The sequence below is a fragment of the Mustela nigripes genome, chromosome 3, assembly GCF_022355385.1.
Source record: "Mustela nigripes isolate SB6536 chromosome 3, MUSNIG.SB6536, whole genome shotgun sequence".
In the NCBI taxonomy this organism is placed as follows: Eukaryota; Metazoa; Chordata; class Mammalia; order Carnivora; family Mustelidae; genus Mustela; species Mustela nigripes.
In genome coordinates, this window is record NC_081559.1 from 181,553,449 (window position 1) to 181,574,189 (window position 20,741).

Here is a 20,741-nt window from a genome sequence, read left to right on the forward strand (position 1 = left end):
CCCTCATTCACTTGGCTTGGGGAGATGCTTTTGAGTTTTGGGTGTCCCCTATCTACAACAAAGAACAGTGTAATTGGGTGAAAAGTGAGAATCTAAGAATGGGATAAAACAGACTTTTGTTATTGCTGTTGGGTTGTCTTGTTTTTAAAGGTTCTGTAAATCAAAGCAAGTGGACAAAGGTTCCCAAAGTTTGGCCCCCAATTCATCAGCATTAGCTTCTTCTGGGAACTTGTTAGAAATGCAGATTCTCAGGCTCTGCCCCAGTTTTGCCAAATCAGAAACTGCTAGGTGTTGGGGCCCAGACCCCTCTGGCTTAACAAGACCTTCAGGTGATTCTGATGCATGCTAAAGTTTGTGAACCACTGACCTAAAATGAAACTTACTTTAGTGATTAGATTTTTTTAAAAATTATTTATATGTAGCATGTCAGTGGCTTACATGCAACCTTATGTTTCTAAAGTGATTTTTTTTGACACCTGAGCTTCTGTTTATTTTAATATTTCAACACACATTTTTGTGTTCTAATCTGGAACTAACTGAAGAAAGCTTGCTTTATGCAACGCTGTCAGTTCCAATGGATACATCTCCTAAATTAGCAGAAAGTGGAATTAAAGAATGTGTATGATGTTCGCAAACCTGTTACACTGGGCATTGTTGAGTCTCTGGGGCCACCAGGGAACATGAGAGGGAAGATACTGGCCCCTTACCCTCAGCTCCATTTTTAATGTATCCACTTTCATCTATTTTCTGTCTTGGACTTGGACAGTGTTCAGTTGAATAGGCAGTCTATGATTTTTGCAATTTACACGTAGGATGACTTATTAGTGTCATGCCTCATATTATAGCTACTTATTCCCTGGCTTGGAAGGCAATGCCCCAGACTTCTGGTCAACTGCAGGGGTGACCTGGAGGGACAGAATGACAAGGCAGGGACAGAGGGAGGATGGGAACCTGGCTTGCTTTGCTCCTGTCCCTAAAGAGGTCAGCAGGGTACCAGCAGTTGGGTTCAGCCCAGGCAGCACTCCCCTTTTCACCCTTGCCTCTCTTCCCAGGAGCTGCCTGAGAATGAGCTTCTGCACCCGCCCCTGAGCATCTGTGTGGTGGACTGGCGAGCTTTCGGGAGGAGCACCCTGGTGGGCACCTACACCATCAACTGCTTGAAGCAGTTTTTGTGCAAATCCAAGGAGCCCCTGGTCCTCACCTGCCAGGTGGTTGGAACCCAAGTCGAGCAAGGTAGGAAGCCCCTTCTAGATTCTGGAGCTTCAGACTACAAAGCTGTCGTGCCTGCAGGGCCTGCTAGGGGAACCCACAGGAAGAGGGTGCCCCATGGTCAAGTGGAGCTTCCTGAAGAATTTCTCCTGCAACCCCTTCAGCTTCTTGAGCTGCTGGATTCTGACTCTAAGACTGACATTAGGGTCAGCTCCTCTAAGAAGGCTTCCATGAATATGACTCCAGCTTCCTTCCGCCTCTACTTGCTGATGTTTTTCTTTGTTTGATGTTATTTTGATTTGTTCCCTTTTGGATCTCAGGAACAGAGTGGAGTTAACTGCACTTCTCTGTTCATGCTGTGTAGTCATCTCTGGTCTGGTCAAGGCTTCTTTCTCATACTGACTGCCCTCCTGTTCCTTACTCCCCATCCCTACTTCTTCCCCTTAGCCACTACAGGGCCCACATTGTCTCTCTTTGTAAAATTCAATCTGTTTAAATGACATATATATGATGCTATAATCTTCATTTGGTTTCCTACTCTTGTGCTCAAAGCTACGCTTAAGATCTATCCAAATTGCTGTGTGCAATCCAAAGGTAACCACCTTTAGATCTACCCCACTTTGCTTTTCCTTTCCCCTCATGCTGTATTCCTAGGCTGTCCTCCCCACTTCCACAAATGATGCTGTTATGAATATCCTTGTGAGCGCTGCCCAAGGGAGGATTCTGCATGGAATTTTCTTTGTAATATACACCCAGGAGTGAGATTACTGGCTCCCAGAGAACACGCACATGTAATTCTGCAGAGTACTACTAGAGGGCGCTCTAGAGAGCTGCACTGGTTTACCCCAGTCTACCCCAGTCTACACCAGTTTACATTCCTACCATTAACTATGTGTGGAGTACCATTTTCTTTTTCCTCAATACCTCCTACTCTTACCCAACTTTTTGAGTTTTTGTTTTGTTTTGTTTTGGTTTTTGCCACTTTTCCCTATATAAAGTAGTGTCTCATTTTTATTTTAGCTTGGTTGTCTCTGATGACTATTGAATTTACACATCTCTTCGTATGCTTATGCCACCTTGATTTCCCTTCTGTGATTTGCCTACTCACATCCCTTGCTCAAGTTCTATGTGTGTTTTTTTAAATTTTCTTTTTTGTATATTCTAGACGTCTATATCCTATAGATTATATCTTCTCCTAATCTGATAACTGCTAACCTCCCTGTGATCCCCATCTCTGAAGAGAAATCTTTAATTTTAATGTAATCATATCAATCTGAATTTCAGACTTTATGGTTTGTTCTTTCAGAGTTTTGTTATAAAACTGTTTCTCAATTCTTGGTCACAAAAAATGTTGTTTCACATTTTGTTCTATTAGTGTTATGTTTTTTACTTTCACATTTAGATCTACAGTCATCTGTGTTTGTAGATGGTTTAAGATAGGGATCCTGCTACATTTTTTCCATAGAGTACCTCATTTTTCCCCCCAAAGAGTTTATTATCCCCCACTGTTTTATGCTGCCAGCTTTTTCATAAATCAAGTAGCCATATAGCTCTACTCTATTTCTGAGCTTTCTATTCTGACCTGCTTATCTCTCCATCTCTGTGCCCAGCACAGAGTAGATGCCTATTAAGTGTTTATGGAGTTAACTTTGCTGTTGCAAAGTCCGCAACTGGGGACAGAAAACCCCATGGGGTCTCCCAGCTGAGAGATGTTTCTAAGGGCTTCTGCCGCACAAAATGGAGAGGAGAGGACTCTTGGCAAGAAGGGACAGTGATTTTACCTTTCCATTGGATCAAAAATCCAGTTAGAAATTTCACAAAGTCCAGGAACCTACCCCTGATCCCCAGTGAGCACATGAGGTCGTGTGTCCAGAATCTAGCCTGTAGCTGGGAGCTCACAGATCTCAGGAGCCTCCGACGTTTCCCTGAGTTAACTGGGATTGGGAAAAGTTAATCCACACAGAGGACCTATGCCCTAAACCTTGATACGCATTTTCCTTATGACCACAGTAATTTAAAATGGCTCTGAAGGATCAATAATAAGTACAAGCTTTTATTGATTCCTGATTATGCACTAGAAGGCTTACATCATGCTCTCACTTATCCCTTAGTGGGATGGGGTTTTCTTCACCATCATTTTGTCGGAGATATTAAGAACTTGCCGTATCTGAGTCCAGATCTGTCTGATGCCCAGTACTGGGTCTCTGAAGTGACCACCCTGTTTTGCAGCCCAGTTTCCTGACCTGATGTACTTCCAATTTCAACTCTTTCAGATTTGCCAATAGCCACCGAGCCCTCTGGATCCCTTGGCTCCTCCCAGGAACCACCAACAGATCACATCTATGTGGATGTTGAGCCACCTCCCACAGTGGTACCTGACTCTTCCCAGACTCAACTAAGCAGTGTAGTTGAGATCCCTGACTCATCTCCTATGCTTGAGCCTGAAGCCAAACCTGTAGCCCAGGAGCCACCCAAAGATGGTAAAGCTAAGGTCAGAATGTAACCTCTCTTCATATCTACAAAGCTTTGCACTGGAGGCTCTAGATATTAATCCTCCCACCTACCAGCTCTGTGACTGGGACCAAGCAACTTCTCATTTCTGAGCATCCGTTTCCTCATCTGTAGAATGAATATACTGATACCCACTTCACAGCATCGCTATAGAATCAGATAAGCCAACGTATATGAAATTCAAGTTCTAGCCAACTGTGACAGCCATATTCAATTGAACAGAAACACTTTGCAATTCATTAGCTTGGAAAGACAACTGTTTCTTTATCTAGACCTGTTCCACAAATAATTAGTATCTATTTTGTATGAGGACAAATAAGACAACAACAACAACAACAAGACATGTTCTGTGGCATCTAAAGAGAAATGGGACTTCTTATCTTTAGCTGGGATTCTGGAAGGCAAGATGGACAATTACAAAAAGAACCATAAAGCATGAACGTGATGAATCTTTCTAAGTCTTAAATTTCAGTGCAAAATCCTGGTGTATCAACTGATAAAGAAGAGGTCAGTTTTTTAAAAATCTTGAGGGACTGCCTGCCCAGAACATGGTGAAAGCTGAAATAAAACACAGAGTAAGGCAGATTAGTGGATACTTGTAGGCTGTTCCTATCTTATCTATTCTTAGTGTGACCCTCTATGGCTCCTCAAGGACTTCTCTGCATCTCACCAGCCATGCACCTGCCACTTCCTGTTAGAATTCCTAGCTTCAGTGTGGTTGCCACCATAAAGCTGTGGGCCCCACCAGGTCACAGATGATTCTTTACAGATCTCCGTAGTCCTTGCTCTTGACGGAGCACCTGGACTGTTATAGCTGCTCCCAGAGATGTCTGAGAGCACACAGATGATGAGTACATGATGAGTCTGTCATGGGACCACTGTCATCTCCCCAAATTCCTCCTCTCTGATGTTCATGTATCACAGCCTCTCCTCTCCCTCCCTCTCCTGCTTATGTTATTGGTGTCATTGACTTGCACCCATTCAGATCAAAAATTAATGCTAAAAAGAAATTATCTACATTATATCACTTAATCCTCACAACAGTGACATAACCAGATAGGATTGTCCCCAGTGGAGGAAAATGAGAATCACAAAATTTATATTAATTGCTTGTCCACTAATGCCTTTTCTGCCATAGCACACTGTATCATGCCTCCTGCCTGTCTCCTCTACTGAACGAAACTTCCCCAGCGTGGGGATTGATTCTCATTCCCCTTACACCCCCAGTGTCAGGCACAGCACCTCACATCTGTGTCTTTAAATAATAGTAAATGTTTGCTGAATAAATGAGCGAATGGATGGGTCGATGGCTAAAGTGTTGTTTGTGGAGGTGGTATAGAGAGCTGCAGCTTCAAAAGCTGCTCACACCCTCATCTGCTTCCAAAGGGACCTGGGTGCTCCCTTCTCCGGAGACCAGCCAGTCACCGGCAGACAGATCCCTGAGGCCTCCCTGATAATCCGTCCCTCATCCCTTGCCAGGATGCCAGGAAACCTACTCGAAGGTCGACCAAAAGGAGAAAGAGGACCATAGCGGATGAATCTGCTGAAAACGTCATTGACTGGTGGTCCAAATATTATGCCTCCGTGAAGAAAGCACAGAAGGTAGAGTGTCTCCTGGCTGTGACAGTCAAGGGATTGGATGAGAAAACACAGCAGCCCTCACAACACTGTCCCCCACCCCTGCAATCCCATATTATCCCCTTCTAGGTTCTACTATAGTTAGGCCCTACTCAGGTGGGGTTCTGTTAACTGCAGAAAGATTCAAAGCCTGGAAGTTTCCAGAATTGAAAAATCTTCAGCTGCTAGCTGGAGAGGACCCTAGGACACAGACTCTATTATAAATGCCGGAAGGATGTTCAGTCCAACATGGCCTCTAGAGATCTGGCCTCTGTCAGAATCTGAAAGATCCACCCATGAGAAAGTGGGTCTCTGGATAGATGGATGTAGCAATGGGGGCTTCAGGTGCACCTGGAGATACCCAGATCAAAGGGCCCCAGGTCTCCAGCAGGATTCTAAGTTCATATGGGAAGGCAGAGGAGTTGGCCTTTGCAAATAGAAATAATGAACAGGTTGCCGGAGCAGGGCCTCATGCACACAGAGTAAGAAAGGGATTGAGTTACAAAACTGGAGAACCACTGGAAAGTGGTAAAGAAATTCAGGTAAAATCTCAGTGACTGAATTTGGTAAAACTTCTCATCCTTGAGTAAACAAAGAAAGGAAAATTAGTCATGTGGTATCACACTTAATTGCATAGAAACTCTTCTGATTCTTTCATTTGTTAAGACCATAGTTTCTTCCCCAAATGGCAGTCTCTGCCTCCAAACTCCCTCCTAAAGCAGACATTACCACTCCCAGTGAGGGCTCAGTCCTTTCCCCTTGCTCTACTTAACCTCCCCAGACCTTAGTATCAACCCAAAGACCCAACAATCCAGGGTGCAATGATCCAGAGTTCCAGCAGATAGAACTCATGGTGCTGATTGGGTGACGTTCTAGGGAGATGGGAAAGTAGGGAAGAGAGGTAGTGGCTGAGAGGGGGTTGTGCATGGAGGGCAGGGAAATCTGCTGCTTGCTAGTACTTTCCTTGGGATGCCTATTCTATAGCAAGATATCTTGCTACAGGCGGGTCCCCAGTCTATCAGTGAGGCTTTGCTTAGAGGCTTCTTGGACACAGTTTGCATAGTCTTTTAAAATGTCATCTCTGAGAATGCAGAAGGCTGAGATGATGGGATTGGAATTGTTGGCTGTCAGGACTCATAAATGAGGCATGGTAGGGTCAATAATCTTATCTCCTTCTTTTCTCAAAGGAAAAGGAGAGCAATCCCAAGGAGAAAAGAGGCAATGCAGGTAAGTTATTTAAGAATGGGGCAAGAAAATATTAAAAGGAAGCAGTAGGAGGCATACTAGTGCTCCACTTCCTCATTTCCTACATGAGGAACAAGTTCACAAGCATGACAACACTCTAAAAAGGTCACATAGATGATTTGAGCTGGACTGGGACCAGATCTCAGGTCTTCTGAACCCAGTTAGTGCTGGAACTCTGGCTCCTGTCTTGGTGTAGTAAGAGAAGAACAAAAGCAGGAGAAAGCTGGCATGATGGGCAGATCCAGTATGGTGAAGTTTAATAGAGGTGACCCGGGTTTTAGGTTCCTAACTTGGTTTATGAGGACCAGGTAGATCTGGCTTGGCAGAAATTCAAATGAAAGAGGCCAGGGATTTGAAATGACCACAGACTGGATTCAGGCCAACTGTAGGTTTTCACCTAAAATCAACAGTGACAGCAAGTGGTGAGTGCTGTTTCAGGTGATACCAAAGAAGTAGGAGAACCAGAACTAGGCTCACTCAGTTCCTCAGACCCCTCCTTGTTGGCAAATTTAATCCCAAGACCAGCCTCATGACATTAGCAACAGTATCTTCACTTTGCGGATCGTGAAACAGAGGTATAAAGAGGTTGATTAGCTAGTTCAAGTTTATGTTCTGGAAAAGAGCAGAGCCCAAGGTCTGTCTCAGACAGTGTTTTCCTAGAGACAGCTCCTGGAAAATTCCCAAGTAATCTCTCTAATAACATTTGTGAATTGGTGCAAGACCCTTAACATAGCTGAGCCTCAGGTTGCCGAACTAGATGAATCTCAAGTCCCTAAGCAGATCTGAGAGGAAATGTAACTCCAAGTTTTGGAGTCTGTCCATCTTGGGCCTGTTCTTAGCCAGTTGGATGAATGGGCAACTCCCTTCCTTCTTTCCATCTCTGTGTCTAGTTTAATGAATTCTTACCTACACCAGGACAGGTCAGCACAATGTCTGGCCCTGGGTATCTGTTGTTACTTCATTGCTCCATGAGTGGCATCTCCTTCCATCATGCAGCATGTTACTATTTCTTTTTGAAAATGAAAGTCCTGACATATGCAGGAGCAAAGGGAAAGAGGGAGCTTGACTTTGTTTCTTCTCATCTCAACAGCACTGAAAAGTCTAACAATTTCCACTAAATATCCACAGAGGTGATACCAGATGAGGTGGTGGTAAATATAGATGGGCCAAAGAAGAAGGACAAGATGCTCAAGAAGAAATCCAAAGAAGATGAAATCCCCAACCTGGCTACCTTGCAGGTGTGTGGACACCGCCATGTTGGCCACGGATGGGGTGGGAAGCTACGGAAGCAGGTTCTGTTTGTGCTTCAGTCAATCCTAGTAATGCCTTTGTCTGAACTAACTTACTTTGTCTTCATTATAATCGCTGATGCAGAGAAATGAACCTTAACAAGCATGTAAGCCAAGAAAATGGAGCTTGCTACTTTTCTATTGTCTATGTCCTCCTATTAAGAAAGGGCATAACTTGCATTGGTTAGCCTGGACCCAGCAAGGTAATTTGCAGTGGATGAGTTCCCCCTGACTCACCTCTCAGAGCTTCACATCATCATGCTCAAAATATTATCAAAATAGCAGGAGGTCTTTTTTTTTAACATTTATTTATTTATTTGAGAGAGAGTGAGACACATGAATGGGGGGAGGGGTAGAAGGGTAGAGAATCCCCAAGAAGACTCCCTACTGACCATGGAGCCCAAAGTGGGGCTCCGTCCCAGGACCCTGAGATCATGACCTGAGCCAAAATCAAGAGTTGGCTGGTTAACTAACTGAGCCACCCAGATGCCCCCAAGTAGCAGAAGTTCTAATTGTCACTAAAGTCAGCTCCATCAGACCCATCTTAACATTAGTTAGAGGCTATTAGTAGAGGCATATTTATGGATATGAAAATTGGGAATATGAAAATTACATATAAGAAATTTAGATAAGTAATTTTGATAGGAAATTTGCATAAGTGATTTAATTCTATTACCAGACATAAAACTCAATTCAATTTTGCATTTCTAAAGTACACATGTTATAACTTCGCATGTGGAGAATTCATGTCTATAAGCATGATAATAAAAACAAATATTTCATCATTTCATATGTGTTAAGCATGAGGTGCTTAGTGGACATTTATTGATATGAATCTCCTCAAAATATTTTAGTCTGGATCCAATAACCAAATGGTATCAATTTACTATAAAAAACTTTCTCTTATTAATAATATATTTTTAAAAATTTTGGTTTAGCTATACTTTTTGGAACTTCAAAGTTTATCCAAAAGATGTTATGAATTTCAGAGTAGTACTTAGTTCTAGGAATGCTGAGTCAATTATATGCCTTATTTTGCCAAAAATAAGTGAATAGGGTCCTCATAGATTTTTCCAGTGGGTGTATATCAAGGCTGGTTTGGGAGACTCTTGGCATTTCTCATTAAATCAATCCTGGGCCTTCCTTCCTCTGAGCATTCTCTTCTCTCTTCTCCCTAAAGATATATGATGGTGATCTTGAGAGTGAATTCAACAATTTTGAAGACTGGGTGAAAACCTTTGAGCTTCTCAGAGGCAAGTCTACAGAGGATGGCCATGGCCTTGATGGGGACCGCGTCATAGGGAAGTTTAAGGCAAGTTCCAAAGTTAACCCTTTTATTTGGCTCTCCTATCTGTAAATGCTCAATATGACTCAGTTCTGTTAGTGAGATTGTGGTGTGGGTTGTATGTAAGAAAATTCCTTAGTCTCTATGCAAGAGCCTCTCTTGAACCCCACAAAGTCTTCCCTGGTCTTTTGACCAGGCTTGTGGTCAATGAAGTGAGTTGGAACTCAGTCTGATGGGATATAAGGAGACAGAGCTGTTACCTAATAGGATTACTGAATTTTATTTTGCTTTCGTACCGCTGACCTACCAAATAGATGATCTATGCAGACCTACCAGCTGCTTGATTAAATGAATCAAACAACACCATTGATACTGGCAGACTCTTGGTGTCACCATCATCAAGCAGTGGTTGTCACTTACTCTGACCTGCTGTGCACTGGGTCATTTGGTGCAGGGTGGTGTGTTGGAAATAGCACAGGGATTGCAGTTGGCCCCTCTCTGATATTGTAACACTAACTAGCATCATGATTTTGGACTGGACTCTGTGGCACTCCCTGGCAGCATCTGAAAATAGGAATACTGCAGAAGGTTTGAAGGACATCGTGGGGGAAAGCACCAGCTCAGCTCCCTGTGTATTAAAGGTCCTCAGTATCCCATCAGATGCTCCTATCCACATTCGTCACCTAAGAGCCCTGTGAGCTGTTATTGTACCGACACCGATTCAGTGACATACCGTGGAGAAACTCAGATGCAAGCAGGTTATGTAAACTGCCTGAGGACACCCAGACACAAGGGTGGTGCCAGCCCAGGTCCTACTGGGTCCCAGGCTCTGCTCATTTCCCGGGCACTCTGCCTTATAGGGCTTTTGGTGGGGCATATGGCCATCTTGTTTCACTGGGTCAAGCTTTGCCATTCCAGGGCTCCTTCTGCATCTACAAGAGCCCCACGGATTCCAGCATTGAGGACAGTGGGCAGCTGAGAATCCAGCAAGGGGTTCCACCCAACCACCCCATCAAAGTCCTGATCAGGGTGTACATTGTTGCGGTAAGCCACCCTTGTTGACCCTGGGGACTGTCTTCATCTGCTCAGGCTGCCAGCAGGAAGTACCACAGACTGGGTGAGGTAAATGACAGACATTTATGTCTCAGTGTTCTGGAGGCTGGAAATCCATGATCAAGTTGCCAGCAGAGCTGGTTTCTGGTAAGGTCTCTCTTCGTGGTTTGTCAGTGGCCACTTTCCTACATGGCCCTACCTCTGTGAGCATATAGACACATGCACAGACACACATGCACAGACACAACACACATATAACAAGAGTGAGTGAAAGAGCAGGAGAATGAGAAAGAAAGAGAGAGAGACAGGGAGAGGAGACCTGGTGTCTCTTCCTCCTCTTATAAGGCCGCCCATCCTTTTGGATTAGGGCACCACCCTTATAACCTCATTTAACCTTAATTAGCTCGCTAAAGACCCTGTCTCCAAAGACAGATACATGAAGGGTTAGGGCTTGGACACAGAATGTTGTATGCACTGCAGTCCATAACAGGGGGTAGGAAGTTTGGTTGGTAACATGCACATTTGCTGGCTTTTCACTTAGGGAAAATACTTTGCAGGCATATAAGAAGGCTCTGGGCAGCTTCATTTGCTCTGTGGTTGTCTGATAGCTGGACACCAAACAGGCCTGGAGCAGAAAGCTCACAGGCAAGAGAGCAGAACCAGAGCCGAGCAGGGCGGCTGTCACTAGGAAGTCCTCTCCCATGGCTCTGCAGTGTCACAGCCAGAAATTTCAAGTCAAATGTATTTCCAAGAAAAATATCCTTTCTGCTCTAGGTTTCCCATTTTCTGATAATGAGAGCACTACAGTTTTTTTCTTTTTCATTTTTTAAGTTTTTATTTAAATTCCAGTTGGTGACCATACAGGGTAATATTGCTTCAGGTGTACAACACAGGGATTCAACACTTCCACACATCACTGGGTGCACAGCATGACAGGTACATTCCTTATTCCCCATTACCTATTTCCCCACTCCCCACCTACCTCCTCTCTGGGGATCATCTGTATGTTCTCTGTAGTTAAGAGTCCATTTCTTGGCTGACAGCACTCTACTTGAATGGTGAAATTGTTGGCCTGATTGCCTGGAAGCCTGGGGCCACATCTGATTTTCAATCAAACCAAATCTCTGCTGAACCTTTATAGTTCATGTATTTGTTCATATCCTACCCTTGGAGTTGATTTTCATAATCCTATTTGATTGTTGTAGTCTTATTTTAAGCTAAGTTCCTTGTTCTTATTACCTATATCCTTTTTTTTTTTAAAATTTTTTTTTAATTTTTAATTTTTTATAAACATATATTTTTATCCCCAGGGGTACAGGTCTGTGAATCACCAGGTTTACACACTTCACAGCACTCACCAAAGCACATACCTATATCCTTTTTTAGAAACATCAATGACGCATAAATCAAAGATGAATTATTCTTTAATACCAATAAGTTAACTTAGAAATTTTTTAGAAGTACTTGGGGGGTTTAGCTGGTTAAGCATCCGCCTTCGGCTTGGGTCACGATCCTGGGATCTTGGGATGGAGTCCTGAGACAGGCTCCCAGCTAAGCAGGGAGTCTGCTTCCCCCTTGCCTTCAGCCTGCTGCTCCCCCTGCTTGTGCACTCTCTCTCTGTGTCAAATAAATAAATAAAATCTTTTTTTAAAGTTTAAATTTAATAAAACATCCAAAAATGTAAAAAATACTAGTACTTAAAAGTTATTCCAAGAAAGAGATCAAATCTCCCTACCTTTGCAATTCCATCCCCAGAGATAACTTACTTTTCTTATGAATATGTAAATACCTCCATATCTATAGTTGACCATTGAACAATCTGGGGTGAGGGCACCGACCCCCCTTTCAGATGAAAATCCACATATTAACTTTTGACTCCCTCCAAACTTAACTACAAATAAGCCTACTATTGACTTGAAGCCTTACTGATAACATTGCCAGTTGATTAACACGTGTGTTTTGTATTCTATTATACACTGTATTCTTACAGTAAAGTAACCTAGAGACCAGAAAATATTAAGAAAATCATAAGAGAAAGTACATTGCAATACCCTATTGTATTTATTGAAAAACACCCCCATGTAGGTGGGCCTGCACAGTTCAAACCCACATTTTCAAGAGTCAACTGTCTTTATACTTGTTTACAACCACAGGTAAGTACTTACTTAACAGACTTTTGCTTCATGCATTACACATTTATCTGTTTTTCTCTTAGTATAATTTGGTCCTTTTCCAGATGGGTACTATATTAATTCAAAGAATCACTGGGTGTTCCTTTTCTTTGTAGTAGACACCTAGTGTTTCCTTGAATTAATGTAGTACCCGTTTATTCATTCGATCAGCAAATATTAAGACCCTGCTCTAGGTCCTAGAGATAATGTAATAAACAAGACAAATGTCACACTTGCTCTGAGGAAGATTGCACACTAGCTGAGGGGCGTGTGGAGATTAAGAAAGGACAGAAATAAGCAGAGGAGCACATAAAATTAGATGATGTGACGAGAGCAAGCGGGGAAGGGGTATTTTGGGTTGAGTTCCTCCCTAAGTAATTGACATACGAGTCATTTACAAATATGACTAGGAAACCATGCTCTCATGAGCCTCCTTGAAAACACAGCTTTGTGCACTCACGTAGTCCATCTGTAGGACGGAGTCCTAAAAATGCGATCATGCCTCACTCAGCTCTCATTTCTGCAGAGTTTCTCTGTCTTACCATTCCTCACCAGCCTCCTACCTGGACCTTCACTTAGAACGTGTTTCCTTGGGACGGGTTAAGGCCCAGGTTGTCTGGAAGCAGACCTCACTCTGAGAAACAGACCACCACTCAGCTAGCCTGTGCTAAATGCGGGCCTGATGGAGTCATGGATTCCGAGCCCATCAGTTGCGGGGTGGGCCTTCGGGGCCCCCTCCCTGTGTTTTTACAGATAGATCTTGGGGAGGAGACGTGGCCTGCCTAAGATCATACAAGACATAGGACTAGAACCCAGAGTCATGCCTTTTGGCTCGTGTCCAGTGTAGTGTTCATTACTCTGTGCCTAGCGCTGTTTTCCACTGGGGAGATGACTCCAGAGAAAGTTCAACTTGAGCAAAGCTGTAAACATTTCTTTCAGCAGGAAAATGAGAGGCTAAAGCAGTGGTTATTAACCTCAGCTGCACACTGGAATCACCTAGGTTGCCGCTGAAAGTCCCAAAGCTCAGGGCCAATTAAATTAGAATCTAGGGATCGAACTCGGGCGTCCATATTTTTTAAAATCCCAGGTGATCTGAGTGTGCAGCCCATGCTGGGAACCACTGGACCAAAAGGATTTTCTTTCTCTCCAGGCGTTTAATCTCAGCCCCACTGATCCGGATGGCAAAGCGGACCCCTACATTGTGGTCAGGCTTGGACAAACGGAAATCAAAGACCGGGACAAATATATCCCCAAACAACTGAACCCAGTATTTGGAAGGTCAGTGGCCTCTGCGTCCTGATGTGCTGTCCTGTGTGTGTTTGCTCCTGCTGTGTTTCTGCAGGGGGGGGTAGTGCATGTGTGTGTGTGTCTGGAGAGCTGACCTCTGCCTGTGGTAACAGCCAGTCAAACTAACCTTCATGCAGAAGCACTAAATTCTTTCCTTGGTCCCTTCAGGAATATGGTTTTACCTGGTGATTTTCATGCCTATAGTTTTCCAAGAATGGTTTTCTTAGATCTCAAATTTAAGAGGCACCTGAATGGTCATCAGATTCAGCCTCCTGCCTTTGGACGGAGAAGTTTCCTTTTATAAACAAGCTAAGGGCAGCCCAGAGAGGTTTAGAAACTTGCTCAAGCTCACACAGCTCATGAGTGGAGGAGAAGGGGGCATACCTTTGGTCTTTTGTCTCCTCTCAAAGGGATTTTTCCATCAGATTATGTTGCAGGTGACCCCTGAAAGAAATAGACTGAATTACAGCTTCTGCTCGTGTTGTTTTCCTGCAAAGTGTTTCAACACACATTGCATTTGTGCATGTTTAGGTGCATGAGATGTTCTCCAGTTCACAGCAATCCTACTGGCCTCATTTGTCTTCTAGCAGTGTGTGGCACACATTTATATCCCTGCGTGGGTCTGTGTACTTAACTGCTGTTAACTTTGGATTCAGGTAAACGTGGGTTACATTCTGTCACATATAAGCTGTGTAACTTTATGCAGGCAGGTTAACCTCTCTGATGCCTGTTTTCCTACCAAACAATCGTGACACTTGACTCTCACTGGCCTCTAAAAATATACAGCACTTAGCACATCGCCTACACGAGCATGTGTTGACACTCAGAACACATTCGCTTTCTCTGTCTCTCCCGTGATAATCATTTTAGCAATGGCTCTGTCCTAACTCTACTTAACTTCTTTTTTTATGGAATAGCAAGGAGGGTGAGAGCAACTCTCCATTAGCCTCATTTAAATTCATTTACACTTTTGTGATCACGGTGGACCCTCTGACCTTTGACCAGAATGAACCTCTTAACACTTTATTGCTCCAGAAGAAATGAGCCCATAAACGATCTTGCCTGCTCCGATTAATGAGAATGATTAAAATAACGGTGCCGGGGAGGCCTACCCTTGCTTCTCTGATCCAGAGATAACTTTTATGATTACTTGCCATATTTGTAACCAGCACTTCGTTTTGCCAAGTGCTTTGTAATCTCTTTTTCGTTAGGTGCTCCCAGCGCAGCGCTGTGAGTTAGACTGGCTTTATTATGCTGTTTATGGCTATGGTAAACAGAAAAGGGGATGATGGAATATTCCTGCCAGCCCCTGGCATTGCGGAGACTCTGCCAGAAGCCCTCCATGTGCAGATGCTTTCTTTAATGTGTTTTTAATGGTTACTCGGGGACAGAATTTGCTGGCTCAATCCTGCATGTTCGAGCAAAGTAGAGGGCTTCTGTCCCCAACCTGGGGTCTGGGGAATCCCTATTTGCGACCTCACAGTATGAGGATGTCACAGGCTCCATCCCCTGATGTCTGGCCCTTGGCCTGCTTTCCTTTCCTTTAGAGCTTCTGACATAACGTGGTACGTGTCTTGTTTGTTGGCTATCTCTCAGCTCCCCACGAGAACGTAAGCTCCCTTTGAGCCGGGACTTGGTCTAGTCCATCCAACGCGGCATCCCCAGAACAGGGCCTGGCACCGAGCAGAGAGATGCTTGGCAAGTATCTGGAGAGTGAATGAATGAGTCGATGGACAGGAAGTCCAACATGGTGAGCTGTTTCTGGTAGTTCTTTAATGACAGCTCCAGTGAAAATCCAGGAGCGCTTCATCTGTGAACACCCTGCTTGGGAAGATGGATGAAAGCAACTGGGTCTTCTGTCACTGTTGCCAGGGTGCTTAAGCACATAACAAGTCCTTCCTGGGTGACAGCAGCCATGTGATGGCTCTGATGGCTCAGAGACAGTGGCTGGAGGCTTCCTTGTGAGAGACCTCCAGAGTACCAAGCACCATCTGGAATTTACATCTGGGTGCCCCGGGCAATGCTCTGCCTCCTGATGGAAGGCACATCCTGATGGAGTCACAGCCATCTCTCTGGCCTGGTAGAGCTGCCTCAGTCAGTTACAGCCCATGGAGCTGGGGTGTCTCTGCTTCTTTCTCTCAGGAAGGCTTCATTGGCCGGGGGGCTGTGCTGGAATTGTCTCTGCCACTGGAGAGTGAGAGCCGGGGCTAAGTGGGTCTGACCACAAGGGTAGCAGCCCAGACAGGCCTGCAGACATGGAGGGAAATCATGGGCCTTCCATTCTCCCTCCTCACAGTCCCTCGCTCACAGGTCGGCCCACCACACCTGTCCCAGGGCAGCTGGAGTTGGGAAGAGCTGGAGAACACTGGTGTCCTTTTTATTTTCTTTTCAAGAAGATATTTCCCTAAATTCACTCAGAATTAACTTCTTTTTTTCCTCCTACTTTGTTGTTATTATTATTATTATTTTATTTACATTCCAGCAAGTTAACATACAGTACAATATTAGTTTCAGGTGTAGAATTCAGTGATTCCTCCCTTACATACAGCGTCCAGTGCCCAGCGGTACAGGTGCCCTCCTTAACGGTCTTCTGTAATGCTCAGCAGCACGGATAACGCATTGTGCCAGGAAATCCCACAGCACTGCTTTTCCTTTCAACACCTTGCCCTGATGTGGTATCATGGAAAGAGCTCAGAACTAGCGGGGTCAGGGACCTGGTACTTACCCTAGTTCGGCCTGCTTTATGGTCCAGACAAGTCACTTCTGCTCTCTGGATTTCAGTTTCCCTACTGCGAAATGAAGGGGTTGGATACAGTGATTCCTGAGATCCTTTCCAGTTCAGGGAAACATTCATTGCTTACTCTGTGCAGGGGAAGCCAGGGCTCCAGCAATGCAGAGATGAGGGAGGCAGGTCTCATGGTTGAGGAGCTCAGAATTTTGTTGAGATGGCATTGCAGTGCTGCAATTCTGTTTTCGGGATTTTCCGTCTTCAAAAGGCTTTCCATTTAAAACAAACTCAGCTGACATCCCCCCATGAAGTAACAAGGGAGGGGAAAGGGAATGGTAATTTATTGGGCACCAGTTGAATACTTGCAAGCTAGATGTACACTTTGTATAAACGATCTCACACTTACCGATCTTGCTATATTATAAAGAAGACATCTTGATCCCCATTTACACATAAGGAGGCTGAGCGGGATGAAATAACTTTCCCAAAGTTTTATACCCAGGAAGGTGCAGATTCACATCCAAAATTGGAAATCAGTTCTGCTGGAGACCAACCCCCCAGGTTTTTCATACCCACCTAGATGAAGACTGTGGGACGTGGTCCACAGAAGAGGGGATTATTGGCTACTGGAAATTGACAGCAGAATTGGAAATAGAGTCTCAATGAAACACTAAACCAAATAAATATCTACTAAGTATTCACTGCATTGCTGAGTGTTTAGTGAGTTCCTATGAACTGCAGGCTAGCTAGAAGCAGACCAGGGAGATGTTCCCCATGTAGCCAGATGTTGTAGATTCCTAATGCCTCTACTTGGACCACAGGTCATTTGAGATCCAGGCCACATTCCCAAAGGACTCTCTGCTCTCCATCCTGATCTACGACCATGACCTGATCGGGACAGATGACCTCATTGGGGAGACCAGGATTGACCTGGAGAACCGTTTTTATAGCAGACACCGAGCCATCTGTGGCTTGCAGAGCCAGTATGAGATGTAAGTACTTCCTGGGGACAGGGGAGCACTGCCGGGCCAGCCCAGACTCTGCTTGAATGTCTCACAGACTTTCTAGGTCAGCAGGGCTGTTTGGGAAAACTATTTCCTGCAGGGTGGTTGGGGCTGGGGAGGCACTGATTTAGAACCCAGATCAGGTTCTTCAAGAGTCAAGAGCTCTTACACATCCACTTAAAGGGGGAGGCTGGGTGGGCAGAATTTCCTGGCGAAGAGTGGTATTAGAAGAAGAATGATTACTAGTACACAAATCCCAATATCCCAGTGAATTATAATGAACACTCACGTGTACTTATGATATACTGAACACTGTACTTCATTCAGTTCTCTCAAAACCCACTGAGTTGTTATCCTCATCTTACAAACAGGAAGGAATGGACCAGCTCTCACTCTTTACAATGATTTTGAATCCTGCTTCATCAAAAAAAAATTTTTGAAAGATTTTATTTATGTAGTTGAGAGAGAGCACACACATGATCAGGGAGAGGAGAGAGGGAGAAGCAGACTCCTCACTGAGCAGGGAGCCTCATGTGGGGCTCAATTCCAGGACCCCAAGATCATGACCTGAGCCAAAGGCAAGTGGCTTAACTGACTGAGCTACCCAGGCACCCCCTGCTTCATTTTAAAATATAGACTACTAGCTTTATTTTTTTAAGTGTATTTTATCTGATACCTTAAGAAAAAAAAAATAAAAATCTTAAGAATTTCAGCCAGGAAAAGTTTTTAAAAATTCATTAGATTTCCATGGTATAATTTTAGAAATGCTTTTCTTGAATATAAAATAATGTATATTCATTGCAGAAAATTGAGGAAATACAGGAAGTACAAAATTATGCTCAAATTATTCTACCCAGACATAACTTACATAAAAATTTCTTAATTATTTCCTTTGGATTTTTTTTTTTCTGTGCTGTTTTCCCTTGAAGTTGGCTCACACTACCCATGTCATTTTTGTAAGCTGCGTCTTACAACTATCCCTGTATCTTAAGCATTCTGTAGTGTCTTTAAGTATTTCTTGAAATCATTATTTTGGTAGCCTAGAAATCCAGTTTGGTTTTGGGGACTCATGTGAATGTAAAAGCCCCCTTAGGTGTTTACATTCCTAAGTAACAGAGAAAGTGCCATTCAGAGAATGACGCATTGTTCTCACTCTAAAGTCAGGGGAGGAAGTCCAGGCAAAGATGGTGCCTCTTCTGTTCAGAAGGATTTCTTTCTTTCTTTCTTTCTTTCTTTTTAAAAGATTTTATTTATTTATTTGACAGACAGAGATCACAAGTAGGCAGAGAGGCAGGCAGAGAGAGAGGGGGAAGCAGGCTCCCTGCTGAGCTGAGAAGCCAATATGGGGCTTAATCCCAGGACTCTGAGACCATGACCTGAGCCAAAGGCAGAGGCTTTAACCCACTGAGCCACCCAGGGGCCCCTAGAAGAATTTCTGACAGTGGAACTGCCAGGGAGCAGAACAGTATAGTCAAGGGAGCTGTAAACTTTGTTCAGTAAATTTTTTTAAATAGTTGAGAGCAAACAAACAAGCAAACAAACAACACCAAAATGAAAACCAAAGCACCTGTTTTGGGGGAAGCCTGTGTATGTGTGGCTCTGGGCATGGCTCGGATGAACTTTTCAGGGTCCTCATGTCTCTGGCACAAGGTAGGAACATTGAACACTGCTTCATAGTTATGTTTTGATTTATTGAAGTACTTAAATAAATTAAGTTCTGGTGAATCCTGTGTCCCAGTGAGCAGAGAAGTCCATGCTTGTCTTGGTCATGGCTCATGGGGAGCATTTCATCGTAACTTACTATTTTTTAACCAAACAGCTAGTGTTTAAAGGAGGAAGGGGTTGGAAAGATTTAGAAAAGAACCACTAGGAAAATCACTGATTGGAGAAACAGCACATCTAGACTCTCCACCTGTGACGTGAGTCTCTGATATGATTTTGGTGGGGGAGGGGAGGGGAGGAAAGAAGTAGAGTAATTGAAAGCCTGATCTAGGCTTTCTTCTTAGAAATAACAGTCAGATGGCTCTTTTGCAAGGGACAGAATGAAATTAAGAGGAACTGCATGCAAAGAAATCCGACCAACAGAAAGCAGACAGTTGACTGCCAAAGTCGGGGAGGGGGGGCGCGGAATAAGGAGCAACCACTTAATGGGTCCAGGTTTTCTTTCGGGGTGATGAACAATTTTTGGAACTAGGTAGAGGTAGTGCTTTTACAGCATTATGAATGTACTATATGCCACTGAACTGGTTCATTTTATGTTATGTGGGTGTCATTTCAGTTTTTGTTTTAAGGTACATTTCTTTAAAACACACACACACAGAACAACTATCAGCAAAGCATTTTTTCTGTCGTGCTACTCAGAAGTCTTGCCTTTCATTCAGGCATGCAGACGCAGAGGTATTAACCAGAAAAGAGAGAAAACAAAAGAAAAAAAAAAAAAAAACATTAGCCCGAAGTGCATAGAATGGCAAGAAATCTGAAGGAAACCACTGATCACACTTAGGTGGTCCCTTTAATAGCTACTTTTAAGTGTGTCCTCCCAGGGGAAGCCAGGCCTCACCCCACCCATCCTTCCCTCTCTTTTCAGAGAAGGATACAACGCCTGGAGAGACACATCCAAACCCACTGAAATCCTCACAAAGCTCTGCAAAGACAACAAGCTGGATGGACCCTACTTTCATCCTGGGAAAATAGAGATAGGAAATCAGGTCTTTTCTGGAAAAACGGTCTTTACGGAGGAGGACACTGGTAACTCCCACAACACATCCTGCTGACGTTGCTTTCATTTTGAAAAGCGTGCTTCTGGTCGTATTTGTGGCGGGGGAGAGTGGCCAACTATTGTACAGTAATCATGCCCCTGGCAGAAAATTTGGACAAGAAAGGATGATAATGAAAATCACTCAGAATCCCCCAATTCAGAGAAAAGCATGCTGCTTGCTAGTATATCTCCATACTGTGTGTGTGTGTGTGTGTGTGTGCATGTGTGACACAATTGGAAGTGTGCCATATACAGTTTTGTATCCTGTTTTTTCTATTTCCAAAAAGTTATGATGATTTTCTTTGTTCTTTGAGACTGTCATTGATAATACTCCTTTTTATGGCTGTGTCACTTATGTACCTTGTGTTCATTGTTTTTTGTAGTGACACTACGATATGGTGAACTCCCTTATACATATATTTGCACATTTCTGATAGTTCTGTAGTGTATATCACAGAAATAGGATTGTTGTATTGCAACGTAGGCAGTAACCTTAAAATGAATATGATATAAAATAAATCATTAGACACAGCCCAAATTACCCCCCACTGATGTGATACCAACAATTCTTATTTTAGCACCAA

The 20,741-nt window shown here is 43.7% G+C and overlaps 1 protein-coding gene across 1 annotated transcript in view; it reads left to right on the forward strand.

Annotated features, from left to right (window-relative positions):
- The window catches only part of FER1L6 (fer-1 like family member 6), a 111,192-nt gene that overhangs the window by 66,883 nt on the left and 23,568 nt on the right, over positions 1 to 20,741 (forward strand). The window contains exons 24-33 of the mRNA XM_059395525.1: positions 1,053 to 1,233; positions 3,483 to 3,700; positions 5,200 to 5,322; positions 6,525 to 6,564; positions 7,711 to 7,820; positions 9,052 to 9,183; positions 10,075 to 10,200; positions 13,531 to 13,658; positions 17,217 to 17,387; positions 19,987 to 20,147. Of these exons, the coding sequence (XP_059251508.1) occupies positions 1,053 to 1,233; positions 3,483 to 3,700; positions 5,200 to 5,322; positions 6,525 to 6,564; positions 7,711 to 7,820; positions 9,052 to 9,183; positions 10,075 to 10,200; positions 13,531 to 13,658; positions 17,217 to 17,387; positions 19,987 to 20,147 (1,390 nt within the window). The remainder of the gene's footprint in view (positions 1 to 1,052; positions 1,234 to 3,482; positions 3,701 to 5,199; positions 5,323 to 6,524; positions 6,565 to 7,710; positions 7,821 to 9,051; positions 9,184 to 10,074; positions 10,201 to 13,530; positions 13,659 to 17,216; positions 17,388 to 19,986; positions 20,148 to 20,741) is intronic.